The sequence below is a fragment of the Globicephala melas genome, chromosome 2 (assembly GCF_963455315.2).
Source record: "Globicephala melas chromosome 2, mGloMel1.2, whole genome shotgun sequence".
Lineage (NCBI taxonomy): Eukaryota > Metazoa > Chordata > Mammalia > Artiodactyla > Delphinidae > Globicephala > Globicephala melas.
In genome coordinates this window covers 23,681,126-23,697,020 of record NC_083315.2, presented here as the reverse complement: position 1 = coordinate 23,697,020, position 15,895 = coordinate 23,681,126, and the positions used below count along the sequence as shown (strand labels likewise).

At 44.6% G+C, this 15,895-nt stretch overlaps 1 protein-coding gene across 1 annotated transcript in view; it reads right to left on the bottom strand.

Annotated features, from left to right (window-relative positions):
- Positions 1–9,705, bottom strand: part of ITIH5 (inter-alpha-trypsin inhibitor heavy chain 5) — a 74,666-nt gene extending 64,961 nt beyond the window's left edge. The window contains exons 1-2 of the mRNA XM_030836910.2: positions 9,520–9,705; positions 408–452 (exon numbers count right to left, since the gene is read on the bottom strand). Coding sequence (XP_030692770.1) covers positions 408–452; positions 9,520–9,609 — 135 coding nt within the window. The 5' untranslated portion in view covers positions 9,610–9,705. The remainder of the gene's footprint in view (positions 1–407; positions 453–9,519) is intronic.
- Between the last annotated feature and the right edge of the window lie 6,190 nt (positions 9,706–15,895).

Genomic DNA, 15,895 nt, shown 5'->3' with positions numbered 1-15,895 from the left:
CTTCCATTACACAAAGCTTTAATCTAAAAATGGGAATTCTTTGCTTGCTTTAGCTGTTGACTTCACAACACAGCCTTTATTTCTTGTGTAAGAACATCATAAAAAAGTAAAGATTCACTTAGGTGTTGGGCTTTTTTCTAAGAAGGTCTTTGAAAACTCCATACTTTGTCCTTACGGTTCTACTGGAATAATCAGGTCTCTTTTCAGAAAAAAAATCCACTTAAAGAAAGCCTTATAAAAGCCTATAAAAGAAAGCCTTACAGAAGCTACACTGTTTCATGTTCGATTTCTTCTACATGCAATTTATAAGCTTTGGGGGAGCTGCGAACATAGTTATTGCCTGGTTCAAAATACACAGAATAGCAAGGGGAACAGATTTTTAAGAGAATATACGTGAATATACGTACCAGCCTTTGCAACAGCCTGACTTGCCTTGGGACCCTGAGTGCAACCTAGAAGAAGAAAAGAGACATGAAATATGATCGTGAGGTCATTCTCATGTGAGTTACATGAGTGGGGTTAAAACCAATTCAAATTCATGCAAAGGGTTATCCATCCTGAAAAGCAGTTTTGACCTGTAACCAGGGAGCATCCAGGCCAGGATTAGAATTCATCCCTCTCAGACCTGGCTGACTGCTGAACCCATGATGTCACACCCCCTCCTCACCTGAGGGTTCTTACATCTGTTAGGGGAAGACAGATGAAATGGCCAGGACAGAGTTCATTAGAATATCTGTTTTCGGTTTCCATTCATTTTTGGCTTAAAAATCGGCTCTTTGCTGTTGTGTCTGCTACAACGAGTAAACCTGTCAGCTCAACTCTGATGGGCTCATTTACTCTGCTCAAAACTCCAGGAAACTCTGGAAGCAAAACTGAACTTACCTTGAACTTTCTTACTGTGTTTTTTTGTGGATGATTTGTTATACTTTCCCACATGCAGAGGAGGGGCAGGGGATGGTAATAACATCCTTATTTTTAAAAATCATATAATAATTAACCAGCCCCTCTGGACTAATTTAAAAGTCCTAGCTGGTTGCTGATTATTTCTCATGACACATCACTGTTTAAAGAACAGAAGTGTTAACTACCGCTGCTGTGAGTGATGAATCGGCCTTTCTGGAGGGCAGTTTGACAATGTCGATCACAGACTTGGAAAATGTGCTTAGACTGTATGCATGCCTTTTTCAACAGCTTTATGAGGTATAATTTACAAACAATAAAATTCATTCATTTAAAACAATTCAATGTTTTTTAGTGTATGCACAGAGTTGTGCAATCACCACGACAATCAAGTTAGAACGTTTTTATTGTCCTAACAGAAAGGCTCCCAACCCCAGCCTTTGCCCTGGGCCCAGGCAACCACTAATCTACTTTGTCTCTATGGATTTACTCATTCTGGGCATTTCATATACACGGAATCATACCATATGTGGTCATTTATTACTGGCTTTTTTCACTTAGCGTAATCTTGTAGCGTTTATCAGCACTTTGTTCTTTTTTACGTCTGAATAATATTCCATTGGGTGGATACACCACATTTTGTTTATCCATTGGCCAGTTGATGGACGTTTAGGTTATTTCTACTTTTTGGCTATTATTTATAATGTGGAACTTGAACTCTATGAACATTCACATAGAGTTCTTTGTGTTGGACATATGTTTTCAGTTTCCTCAGGCAGATACCCACAAGTGGAATTCCTGGATCATATGATAAATTTAACTTTTAAGAAATAGATAAACCAGTTTTCAAAGCAGCTGCAACATTTTACATTTCCACCAGTATGCACGTCTTCTAATTTAGAAATCCTAGTTTCAGAAAAGCATCATATGGGCGAAAAATCAATAGGAAAAAAAATGAATGTACAAAAAAATTCTTTGCAACTTTTAAAACAATTGCTAATCATTGGAAATACCCTAACATATCCTTTAAAAATGGTTTGGTTCAATATATTATGATACATTGATTAATTAGAATATAGCTATTGAAAATAATACTATGGGCCTATATTTACTGACATCAATGTTAATTTTACTAGACTTCTGTGCTGTTCACCAAATATTTCTCCAACTCTCTGCCAGAAGGATTGCATTTCCTGGCCCCCTTGTGGGAAGACAGAGCCACGGGACTGGCTCTGGCCAATAAGTTATGAATGTTAAGTGGCATCTGTCACTTCTGCGCCAAGGATTTGATCGCAGGTGTGAGGTCCTCCAGAACTGCCTTTTCTCACCGGCATAGTAATTAGCAACGTTTGATATGGTCACTGCTCCACCAAGCCCAAGATCACACTTGCTGCACCGACAATCCAAGATGGACAAGTCATACAAGCAAGAAACAAACGTTTGTCATTTAAGTCACTGAGATTTGGGGGTTGTTACCCCAGTACAGCCTGGCCTGTCCTCACTTATACATTCAGCCATATTTTAAGTGATTAAATCAGGGAGCAAAACGCTATCTTTAACATGATCTCATTTTTATAAGTGTCTACGTATGTAGAATGTGCCCAAAATGCTAATGGCTGTTACCTTTGAGCGATTAAATTCTTCTTCTTTAAACTTTTTTGGACTACCTCAGTTTTGGACAAATTACTGTGTATCATTTCCAAATAGGAAAAAAAAACAATAAAGATATTTCCATTTTGTAAACTCAAAGTATGACAGAAACTGGTTTAACCACTATCCTCTCCCTGATCCCTCCTGAAAATAGATAATGCTACTGTACATTACCATTATAAGCCATTATAGAGTCTCCTATTCTACAGAACATGGAATAGAAAGAATTAGTACAGGGTTTTAGGTTGACATCGGCCCTGGCTCCATGAGAACCAAACAATGACTAGGAGGACACTGGTTTCTATTTCTAAAATGACATGGGATGATTGGGACCGTCCAAGGAAAGCCAGAATAAGTTTCCTGGGCAAGGTCTCCATCGGGTCTGCAGGCTCAGCTCAGGCCTCTCCCTTCCTAAAATTGTGGAATAGGCTGGGGACCACTTAAGAGAGCCATGGTCAGAAGGGAAGCTCAGGCCTGCGCAGGTATTATGTTCTCCGGTTGATCTAAAGTATTTCTTTGAAGTCTCCTCCTTTGTAAAGTAGGTTTTCCAAGAAAATAAACAAGCATTAAGGAGAACAAGAGAGGCTGGTTTCTCATTTTTGAGATGACTGGCCTCTCAGGGGATCACGATGGCTACACTTCAGTCCAAATTTAGACTCGGACTGAACCAGAATCAAAACTTCCTGGTACCAGCTAGGATTAGAAGTGGAAATGACAGCAGTCATCTTCATTGTTTTTAGTTAGGAATTCCTGATCCCTTTTATTGTTCAAGAGTTTTCCCCTTGCCTTGTAAGAACCTGGGAGTGTGGGTTAAGGACAGGTGAGTGACCGACTCCAGCTTAATGTCAAGGGCTGCCATGAATAGTAATCTCAGAGCATGGACCGCCAGATAATAGACTTAAGAGATGGCTCAAACAGGATTTTTTGCTCCTACTGAGCTGAGCTTGCTTCTCCAGCATCAGAACAGATGTCCAGACCACAGTGTTTACTGCGAAATACCAGCCATGACCTTTGTCATCAAGGACCATACTACCTAACCGGAAAGAAGTACACTCAGGAACACTTAGTAGACGAGGTAATTTTTACAAAGGAAATGGAAAAAAGAAGAGTTCACTATGTTCTCAGATGACCGTGAGAGGCTTTACAATGGAGGGAGGGATGGCTAGAAGTAGTTGTGTAGGATGTTTGTTGGCGTGGAATGAAAGGGGAAGGGAAATTTACAGAGCATCCAGTTCAATACGGGAAGCATGCTGGGAAAAAGCTCAGAATCTGCCTCTTTAGCTCACATGGACCAAGCAGCATTCCCTACCAGGATGTGCAAGGGTGGCTGAAGACTGCCTCTGCACAAAGAATGTAGCGGTAACACCGTCAGAGCTGGAGGACTGGAATCTCCATCCACTCCATCATCGGACAGTCCAGCCAGAGGTAGAAAACAGCAGGCACTGCTTCATGTTCGTAATTTGGATAACAGAGATGGTATTTTCCCGCCAGAATCGATCACAGGGTTGGAACAGGATTGGGAGGGAAGAGAAGCACCGTGAAAGCGTTCCAGAAAATCCACAGATGGGAAAGAGCACAGGAAAGGAGAAGAGGAGGGAACCCTAATTCCACCCAGGGTGAGGGATATCGTGAACACGTAGAACACACACACACACATGCCCATTACGGATGGATGCTTTAGTGACCCGCGTGCACTGAAAGAGGGACAGAAAGGCAGGGTTCACGTCCTCAGGCTGTACTTAGGCCAGCCTCAGCCACACACCATCAAACGGCTGAAGACATGAGTTCCTGGCGGGCTCTGTGCCAGAAATGTATCTACCTGCCGGGCTCCATCTTCTGAGGGCATGCTGAAAACCTGAAACCAAGAGCCAGGAACTCAGGAGTCTGCTGCCTCAGAGATCTGATACACGACCTGACACCAAACCCAGGGCTACAGGCTGCAAAGCACGGGAGCTGCCACCCATCACCTGGACCGAGGACAGTTAGTCTGGGAGGATCCCAATTCTCAAAAGTTCTCTTCCTTTGGAGAAATGTTGCTGCAGGTTGTCCTGCTATGAACCTCTTGCCATTTGGGGGGCCCATAACCTCAGCAATGGAAGAAGAAACTTCTTTGGGGGGCTGAAATTCCAAACAATTTTCCAGGCAGCTGGAAAAACAAAAACAAAACCCAAACCAACTATCCTTAGGCAAGTCACCTTGTTTCTTTTAACCTGTGAGAAACAAGGGAAATGGATCTGGTTTGTGGGAAGATAATGAGGAGGGTGGGACCACCCCCCAACCCCACAAAGAAAGCTCAGGTCTCCATCCTATGGCCCCATTTTCCTAAACGGACCCTCTGCTCCTTAGATACAGAAAGCTTACAGGACCTCCAGCTGGACCTCTGACAGCACCGTGGGCACGGATGCTTTATGTTAGCGCATCCAAGACTTTAGGAGAACGTTAGTTAGGAACACTAAGCCACATACGACTCATCGCCCAGCTCGCAGGACTCCCCCATCCTTCTCCCCACCTCCCCCTCAAAGAAACCAGATATGGCTGGCTCTGGTTCGGGAGGGAGGAAATCTCTGGAATCTCTCCTGTTAATACCCTTCTTCCCCATCCAGCCTTAGGACTCCATTGCAACGATCACACCCGTGCACATAAAGGAGACATTATCGAGTGGTCTGGAGCTCACAGAATCTTTCCGTGACTTTCCTTTTCAAAGCGTTAAGAAAAAAACAAAACTGGTCTTGATTTTCTTTGTTTTCCCAAATGCAAAGGTTCTGAGTGAGAGACTATAAAACTTAAAACCGCAGAAATGCTCGATTCAGGGAATTAGAAATGTATCACCACTGTGCGTGCGGTACCAGAAGCCTACGCTGAACACAATCTATGTGCCAGGAGCTACAAATTAAAATCGTGTTTAAACAAATTACGTTACATTGTAAATATGAAAGTGGCGGTCTTTGGAGGCGTCATTGAGAGCCCGGCTTGGCATTCAGCACTCCTGGGTTCTAATCTAGGCTCTGAAATATCACTTGCGTGCATCACTTCCCCTGGGTGGACTTCCACAGTTCCCCTGGAGCATAAGCTAGCTGAGGCCTTCCTTGCAGTGGCAGAGATTCAACCAGGCTGTGCATAAATAACCCAAATAGCTAATAGGACCTGAGTGCTTACTATATGTAAGTGCTGTGCCTAAATCAACTCATTTTATCCTCACAACAAACAGGAGCAGAAGTGGGTTTGTTACTTTTTATTTAATAGTTTATGATTGTTTAGAAGCTAATAAAAGGTGAGCGTCAGGATCCTTCACTTGCACGGTCCCTTAACAAACGGTGGTATTCGTAGTGTTTGTCAAAATGTGTCATTTGCTGTGATTTATATCCTTCTAAATAAATGTTTATTTTAGCACTTTTAGCATTTAGCATTTTTCTTTAAGAGGGCTTTGCCCATTATATAAACTTGACTCCTCTCTCAAAACTTAGATCCACCCCTGCCTATGAAGTAGGAACCATTAACAACGCCATCTTGCAGGTGAGGAAACGGAGACCCAGAGAGGTTAAGTTACTTGCCCAAGTACACACAGCCAGTAAGTGGTGGGATCCAGATTTGAACCCAGGCAGTCTGGTTCCACTTGGGGTGCTCTTAACCATATACTTTATTGCTTCTTATTATTTCTACACAGAGCTCCTAGCAAACTCTCCCTGACACTCAACACTTGGTGCCTACTACTATTATGTAAATTAAAAACTGCTTTTGTAATAATGGGAACACAGCTCCATCCTTAGTTAAAGAAACCATGTCAGTTTGAGGGACTTCCCTGGTGGTCCAGCGGTTAAGAATCGCCTTCCAATGCATGGGACGCGGGTTCGATTCCTGGTTGGGGAACCAAGATCCCGCATGCCGCTGGGCAACTAAGCCCGCGAGCCCGCGTGCCACAACTACAGAGAAGCCCGCGAGCCACAATGAAGGCATGACACAGCCAAAAATAAATAAATAAATATTAAAAAAAAAAAAAGAAACCATATCAATTTGAAAGCAGGCTGATTTTATACAAGAGTCTTGCTTTTTAATATTGATTTCCTGAAAGATTCTTTCAAAGCTGAATTAGTCTAAGTGTGGTCCATGCATCACCTGCATCAGGACCATCTGGGTCCCACCCAAACCTAGTGGATGGAAATTGATGGGGGTGGGGCATAGGAATCTGAATGTTTGAAGAGCCCCCTGAGCGTCTTTCTGCAAGATGAAGTTTGAAAACCACTGCAGATAGTAGGTTTATTACACTACGGTAACACTGTTTACAGATGAGGTGGAGAGGGAGGAAGGGACTTGAATCTAGGATATTATTAGTAATATTTTCAATTAAAGGGTATATAACAAGCTAATAGGCAAGCTGCAACACAAGAATTGTAACACAAGCTAATAGGCAAGTTCAGGTACATTAAAATTTACATATTCATTGACATTTAAACATTGTTCACCAAATACCATATGATATCACTTATATGTGGAATTTAAAACTGGACATAAATGAACCTATCTATGAAACAGAAGCGAATCAGGGACATAGAGAATAGACTGGTGGTCACCAAGGGGGAGGGATGGTGGGAGAGGTCTGGATTGGGAGTTAGGGATTAGCAGACGCCAACTATTATATACAGAAAGGATAAATAACAAGGTCCTACTGTATAGCACAGGGAAGTATATTCAATATCCTGTGATAAACCAGAATGGAAAAGAATATGAAAAAGAATGTAAATATATATATATGTATAACTGAATCACTTTGCTATACAGCAGAAATTAACACATTGTAATTCAACTATACTTGAATAAAAAATAAAATTTTAAAAAATTGTTCACATATAATTTTGAAGACCATAATTATTGAGACCAAAGCACTAACTGCATTGCCAGGCACCATTCTAAGTATATTAACTATTTTAATCTTCAAAATCCTTTTAATTAAGTAATCTCATCATCCCCATTCTCAAGATGGGTAAATAGGGGCTCATAGATGTTAATTAACTCCCCAGTAACTGCAGAGCCAGGATTCAAACCCAGGAAGTCTGGTTCTGGAGCCTGTGCTCTCAAATCCTACATCTTATACACACACACAAATTTTTTTAATAGAGTATAAAAAGGTAAAATCGCAAATTTTCACAGAACTTTATATTTGGAGTCTTTTCTGATTTAGTCATTTTCCAGATGAATAAATAGTGCCGTGAGTTGACGAATGCATGAAGTCACTAAAATGGGCTAAACCTATGTTCTTCTATTCAGGGAAGTTCAGTGTTAAGCCTACTTGGACTTGCAGATGTCAGAGCTTTAATCCCTCCTCCCAGCTCATAAACAGAATCTTTGTTTCAGTGCTTCCCACATTCTTCTCCCTCCGCCCCCTAAAAAAAGTTTTAGGATCTTTACCCTAAATTCCTACCCTCAGCATTTCAGCTGCCCAAGCCTGACAGCAGCCACCAACATTAAGTGCTGACACCATTCCCTGCACCTTAGGTGTATTAACTATCCAATCCTCATCACCCTGTTCTCTCACTTTTCACAGAATTGGAGATTGAAGCACCCAGGACCTTGCTCAGCGTCACAGAGCTGGTAAGTGCCAGAATCAGGAATCGAGCCCAGGCACCAAGTCTATGCCCTTAACCACTGACCAAAACAGCTACCATTTCTTGAGCACCCACTGTATACCAGGTCCTTTACATAAACTAGCAGCTGGATCCTTACAAGTATGCTCAAGAGGAGGTGTGTTCCGTGCTGTGATGGACAGTAAAGGAAGGCTCAGAGAAGGTAAGCAGCTTGTCCAGACCATACAGCTGTAAAAGGCAAAGGAGAGACCAGCCTTTCTCTCTGGATCCGAAGCCTGCATGTTTCTCCTCCACCGAACAGCCTCCTGGAATTTTTATGGGTTATTCCTCCTGATAGTCCTACAAGAGAATGACCATTTCTTCCATTTCACAGATAAGCACATCCTTGAGGGAGTGTCAACATGAAAGTAACTACGGGATGTTTAGGTAGATTCTGTTTTCCAGATCTGCTCTTCAAACCAAGGTGCTGGGAAAGGGGACACAAAGTATACTTGCTTATCTCTTCTTCCCATCCTGTGAAAGCATGCTATCAGCTAAACAATTTAAATACGTGTGTGTAAACAGCACCAGGAGACACAGAAATGCACTGTCTACTTTAGAAATGCACTGTCTACTTTAATCAGGACAGAGCCATTTCTCCCTATAAGGTCTGTGCTTTGAAAACTGTTCCAACCTGTTTTATACTCTTCAAAGAGCTTTCCTATCCATGGGGCGTTGTACTGAGATTTCATATTTGCAGGTTTCATTCACCTGTGAGGTTAAGCCATTTAAAAAACTCTGGCAGATACACAGAATATTAACCAGGGTAACTGAGACCCTTTGGTTCTTGATCCTCTGCCCATCATCTGGCCACCTTTAAACTGCTAAAGCATTGATAAGAACCTGATGGAAAGTTGTGTTCTCCCGGTTTTCAGATGGAAAAAGCAGAGGCTTCCAGGAGTTTGGAACTTTTCCTATATGTGCTTTCTCTCTGGAACAACTAGGAACCGACAGCAACAACACACTACCCCCACACACGAGTCTTAAAGAATCCTGTAGTTAACTTGGGGCTCTGGCTCAGAAATGAACAACAAAAAACTAGCAGAAACCCGCGCAGGTAACAGGAGCCAAGGAGATTTGGTTCTGCAGGACTTTGAAGTGGCAGACACAACTCTGCAAGAAACTTCGCCAGCCAGACGCTCTCCTCGAGGGACCAGTAGATGGGGAAGTTCCCGAGCAGAAGGCTGGGGACAGAGAGGAGGTGGAGGAAAGATGTGACAGGAGATGGGGGTGAACCCTCCCTCTCTAGCGTCCAGGATCCTGTCCGGCAGCCACGCGCCCGAAGGAGGCGGTGGGAAAGGGCGGCAGCCCGCGTCCGGGGCCCGCCTTGGGCCCCCCGAACTCCACTTACTTGCTCCGAAGTGTCCCCCCAGCTCTGCACCTCTTCCAGCGACCCCGCGCAGAAAGGCAGGGCCAAGCACAGCCCGAGCAGCGGGAGCATGGCAGGGCCGGGGTGGTGTCACCGGAATGCGGCGGGACGCGGCGGGACGCGCGGGGTACAGCGCGGGGTACAGCGCGAGGTGCAGCGCTGGGCTCGCGGCTGCGAACGCGCGCGGCCCCGCCCCCGCGCCCCACAGGCCCCGCCCCCCGCACGCCCCGTCTGGGCCCCTCACCACCACAGACCCCGCCCCACCGCGCACCCCTCCCCGGCCCCACCTCCGCACCCTCCGGCCCCGCCCCTCCGACCCTGCACTCCCGCGAGACCCCTGGCTCCGGCCCAGCATTCCCGCGAGCTCCGCCCCCATCCTGCCCCGCGCCCGTGCACCCACACCGGTTACCCCCCCACCCCGCCCAGAGCGCACAGCTCACACCCCCTCCCTTGTCCTTCCCCCCCCACCCGTAAGCCCCGCCCCTCCCTCGGCTTCTTGTGGCACCTCCCTCCACCTCCAAGCCCCCGACCGACCCTCTCTTCCTCTCCCGCTTCTTCATGGACTCACTTCATTACTGTCGCAGGAGAACACGGTAAGGGCCAGCCTGACCCTCGGTACACAGCCCACCCGTTCACCTGCTATATATACCCCCCATATGTACCACCCTCCCACTGCTAATATATACCACCCCCTCACCTACTGTATGTACCACCACCATTCCCCCACCTGCCAGCCTAAAGGCAACAAGAGACCTTCTGCCTTCTTCTGAGAGAACAGCGCATTCCCCTTGGCGTCCAACTCTGACGCTCACAGGCCCAATGAAGGGGTGCTAATTTGTAGTCTAATGCAGAATGGCATTAGCAATGTGGTCCCGTTTTATGTGGCTCTGGCGTAAAGCAACAGAAAAGAGGAAGCTAGGATTGGCACCATGTCGTAGTATTTCTGATTTTTTGGCTGTTAATCATGAAAGTGAATGTCATTGTTATCATAGTTACAAACTATCGGTGATGTTTCTGTCTGTCATAGAATAATTATCTGGCAACCACTCACCCACTGACTGGCCTTTTAGAGTCTGGGCTCCATCTTTTTTTTTTTTTTTTTTTTTTGTGGGACACGGGCCTCTCACTGTTGTGGACTCTCCCTTTGCGGAGCACAGGCTCCGGACGCGCAGGCTCAGCGGCCATGGCTCACGGGCCCAGCCGCTCCGTGGCATGTGGGGTCCTCCCGGACCGGGGCACGAACCCGTGTTCCCTGCATCGGCAGGCGGACTCTCAACCACTGCGCCACCAGGGAAGCCCTGGGCTCCATCTTTGTACCTGGTAGACACACAATGAGTTGGAGCTGTTTGTTTCCTCTTCCAAAAGACAAGCACCTCAAAGACATTTTTTATGTCTCTGTAAAAATTGCATCTAAATCAATACACTGAGTAATAGAAGTTGGCATCAATCTCAGTGGCCAAGAACAGGGAAATGGTTAACTCAAATGATGGAACGTCCATCCTGTGGAATGTTATGCAGCTATTAAATAATAATCACGAGGTCTGTGGAAACAGGGAAAATGTTTACAGCATAATCTAAAGGAAAAAGTCAGATCACATGCCGTCTCGAGAGTATGAGTGTAATTAGGTAAAAATACATATGCATGGACATCAGAAGCAGGGAAAAATGAAAACCGTGGGTGGGTTAGCTTATGGTGATATCTCTTTTTAAAATATTTTATTTACTCTTGTTGAAACGCTGATTGTTTAAACAAAGACATTAAGAGAAGGGGAAATGTTGCTATGGTGAAATAAATGAAAGGAAGATCATTGTCATTAGCAGTTGAACATTTAATAGGCTAACCACTGACTAATTTTAAAAAATGCCACCAACATGAAGTGACAGTAGCTGGTCCAGCTGAGTTTCTGCAACAAAAACACTGGTAAAGGAGAAGGAAGTCAAAGGATTTTTATTTTTAGTTCTTTACTAACCGTGAGTTACAGATGTATCCCAGGCGCACTTAGAAACTTTGCAGCCTACAAAGCCTGCCTACCCCCATCCTCATTTTAAAACTAAGGAGGAGAGCCCCAAATCTGGAATCAAGGTTTGCCTATTGCCCCCCCACCCCTCGCCGCCAAAGGGAAGTACCTACTGGTGAACTGAAAGTTGAATTTGGACAAAGCCGGGTTATTTGAAAGGAAACAGTAACAGCTACTGTTATTTCCATCAATCCTCCAACAGGACTGGGACCCGGTCTTTGTCTCTACCATCCCTCTCCTACTGGACTCTATTTTTGACCTTATATCTGCTCTTGGTCCCAATTTGTCCCAACTGGTTTCAGCAGAGGTCAAACAGTCAAGAGAAGAGTTTTATTTTCTTCATCTGGTAGGACTCTCCAATTGTACTCTAGGCTGTGGTGCTAGCGGTTGTTACATTGTTTTGTGGCCCCTTTGACCAAATGGATCCCACCTTCCCTGAGGGCAAGCATCTTCCACAACTTGTAACACTGTGCTGAGGGTACAGTTAGCATTGAAGAAGCATTCCATGAATGGAATTAGGAGACTGGAGGCCTGAGGGTGCCCCCCACCCCTGCCGCCAAGCTGGCTGTGCTGAGGCAGAGGAGGCCTGGGCTGTATTCACTTCCTAGCTATGTGACTTGAGAGAGTTTCTAAACTTCCTAGTATTTGCAGACTGTAATAGCCTAGGCTTCTGTGTGATGTCAGAGCATCTGCACGACCAGATAGGGATGATCTTTAAAAACTAGGTAGTGTGATACAAATAAAACACAGTGAGACTTCCCTGGCGGTCCAGTGTTTAAGACTTTACCTTCCAATGCAGGGGGTGCAGGTTAGATCCCTGGTCGGAGAGCTAAGATCCCACATGACTCGCTGCCAAAAAAACCCACAAAAAAACCAAAAGAACCCTGTGAAAGGTTTACAAAACTCTTGATAAGCATAGACAGTGATTTATATTGACCTTATAAATATGGATGAAAAAAAATTAACTGTCCTCCCCCAAAAGGGGCTGAGGTATCCCCGTGCATGTGTCCTTTGATGCCAGGAGTTGCTGACTTTGCAGTTTGAGACCACAAAGCTTCTAGAACCTCAAAGCCAAAACCCTATCCTGACTTTTCCAAGGAGACAGGTCAGGGGCTTACCAGGCCCACACTCCAGTTAGGCACAAATCTCCAGCCAGGACCCAGGTGCTCATTGGCAGAATCTGGGTCCAGGGCTCAGCAGCAAGGGCTTCATAGTGCAAGAACGAAGAGGAGCTGCCGGTCGGAGAGGCCCCCGTGCCGGCTCTTGCCAGGAAATGGCTCCCCTGTGTAACTGAAGGATGGGCCAGGGATTCCAGAATTTTAGAATCAGACTCATTAGCGTTAGGGTCTTTCCCCTGGTCCCCCACTTGAGACCACCAACTGATGGGCCCAGCTAGCGTAGCCAGGGCAGAGACTGAAGAGGGAAGGCAGGCTGTCCATTTGGTTTCTTTTCTTCTCCCTTGAATTTACCCCCGAGGGTCACCCCCTGGTCCCTCTATCCAGCTGCTCTGAGATTCAAGCCCTTCCTCCGGCCCCCACATCAGTCCCTCCCTTGTCTGTGTTCCTTTCTGAGTGTTTGCAAGGCCATTGTTCTCTTCTGGGCCAGCTCTTTCTCACCTCCCTGGTCTCACCTTTTTATCTACTTACATGGCCTTGTGTTTCTCCTGGACCCCTGACAACTTTGCATAATCCTGACAGTTTCTTACAACTTGCCTTTTTTTTTTTAATCAAGAAGACTGGGGAGGAAACGGATTCATTTTGGCCTTGGCTCCACGGTTTCTCAGGAGCCCTTGATATCTTGGGAGTCTAGTTATACCCACTGTTCACCTAGTTTACAGACAGTGAGTTTTACCCAGACAGAAGATTTGTGAAACTGGAAGCAGAGAATACAGTTTTCCAATTTCTTCTGATTGATGATTTGCTGAATTTATCAACTATTCACAAAGTGTAACACATCATATTTTATTTTAATTATCTGCTTAGAGATTTGAGACCCTAATTAGACTTGATTTGCTCGTGGGCAAGGATTGTCTCATGCTCATTTTTATATTCCCAGTCTGCCTGGAATAGAGTCGACATGCAGTGCATTTGATGGATGGTTCAAAGAATGTGTTTCTGGCTTTATGATGCCCTGTGCTAGCTGTGTTATAACAGGGGTTTTAGACACAGTCCACAACCTGGAAGAATTTACCATTTAGATACGAAGGTGGAACTAACAGACAACATAATTTGAGCTCAGTGGTGAGATGCTAAGTGGAGAGGAGGGTGAGATTGTGACTGTGGTCTAGAATAATTAGAAAAGGCCTCGGGGAGGAAGTGGAAATTATTCTTTGCGTGAATCGGATTTGAAAGCCAGGTGGAGAAGACAGGGCATTCAGGAGACAGGGGAAGGAGAAGGTCCAAGAGTGGAAAAGGCTTTGACATCGGGGAAAAGAACACAGAATGCTGGAGGAAAGGTCCAAGTTTGGGGAGTTACCTGTAGAATGTTCCTGAGCTAACAGGTGGGAAAGGAGATCTCAGTAGTCCCCAGGGGCAAACCTGCAGACCAGTGCAGGCTCGTGACAACGTTTTCTACAGCCCCTTGCAAAAGGAGATAAATAAATGGAGGGATTATGGTATATTTTTTTCATCAAGCTAATTTTTTTTTAAAGAACTGTCCTTGTCACTCCTATTAGTGATAGTGTCACTCCTATTAGTGATCGTGTTTTTGTCACTCCTATTAGTGATAGTGTCTCACTGGGGGTCCTTGGGTGAGAAGAGTATGTCCCCAGGGGTGGTGCAGTGGAGGAGGCGGTGAACCAGAGCCTCAGGAAGGCGTTGGGGGGAAAACTTGCCATTTGGGAAATCTCCCAGATGATTCTGAAATCCCGCCCACACCCTCCACAAACGGCACCGTATACCTAGATGTTATAAAAACTATTACTGTTTCAGTGACCCATACTTGCTGCCATTATTAGTACTATAAAATGAGTAGTTAAATATATATATTTTTTGCTTTTTCGAATAAACCTTTCATGTTAATGAAACTTTTAAAAAATACATTTTTACTTGATAAACATGTGGTCTAACCTTCTCATGTAAGGAAAAAGTACAATTTCAAATCAAGTCAACTTGACATTTCAGTACAGCCAGGTAGAAGTGAGCAACCAGTTGTAAATCAAGTAACTTGTTCTTAGTAAACCATTAAAGTTAAATTAAATGGCTCATTGCCACATGCTGTATTGATAGGTTATGTTGTTTAGGAATCTGACAGAGACATTTACACAGCCTCCAAAGCTCTCAGTGTAAATTAGGCTCAATAAACATTTCATGTGATGCATTATGCATTTGCAAGAGCACACATACTTTTTAAAAAATTTATTTTAGGGCTTCCCTGGTGGCGCAGTGGTTGAGAGTCCGCCTGCCGATGCAGGGGACACGCGTTCGTGCCCTGGTCCGGGAAGATCCCACATGCCGCGGAGCGGCTGAGCCCGTGAGCCATGGCCACTGAGCCTGCGCGTCCGGAGCCTGTGCTCCGCAACGGGAGAGGCCATGACAGTGAGAGGCCCGCGTACCGCAAAAAAAAAAAAAAAAAAAAAATTATTTTATTGAAGTATAATTGATTTACAATGTGTTAATTTCTATTGTACGGCAAAGTTATACATATATTTACAGTCTTTTTCATATTCTTTTCCATTATGGTTTATCACAGGATATTGAATATAGTTCCCTGTGCTATACAGTAGGACCTCGTTGTTTATCCATTCTATATATGATAGTTTGCATCTGCTAATCCCAAACTCCCAATCCACCCCTCCCCCACCTACCCCCTCCTTGGCAATGACAAGTCTTGAGAAGAACACACATGCTTTTTAATGACACCCACGCTGTGGACTCCCCACCTAGGATTCATCTGGGCTAAGTGACTGTGATGCCAGTCTATGGTTACATATATGTAGAACTCTCTATAGATTTACGTGGTAGGCCCACTAATGAAAAGCCAAAGAAATGTAACTCTGGCAGCAGTCTGTACCAGATCTGGACATCCATCTACGCTTTGACCCATCAGTCCCACTTTGGGGCATTTATCATGCAAATAAACCTGCTCACATATAAAATGGTGTAGGTACAAAGTTATTCATCACAGCATTGTTTGTAATGCCCAGAAACTGGAATGAATCCAAACGTTCATTAACAGGAGTCTGGTTAAATATAACATGATAGCATGAAGCTGGAAGAAAGGATGAGGCAGCTTCCTCTGTGTTGCTGTAGAGAGATACCCAATATATTATAAAATTAAGAAAAAAGAGCAAGTGTAATGTGTGCCGTTTTTAGTGTTAGAAAAGAAGAAGATAAGGAAGC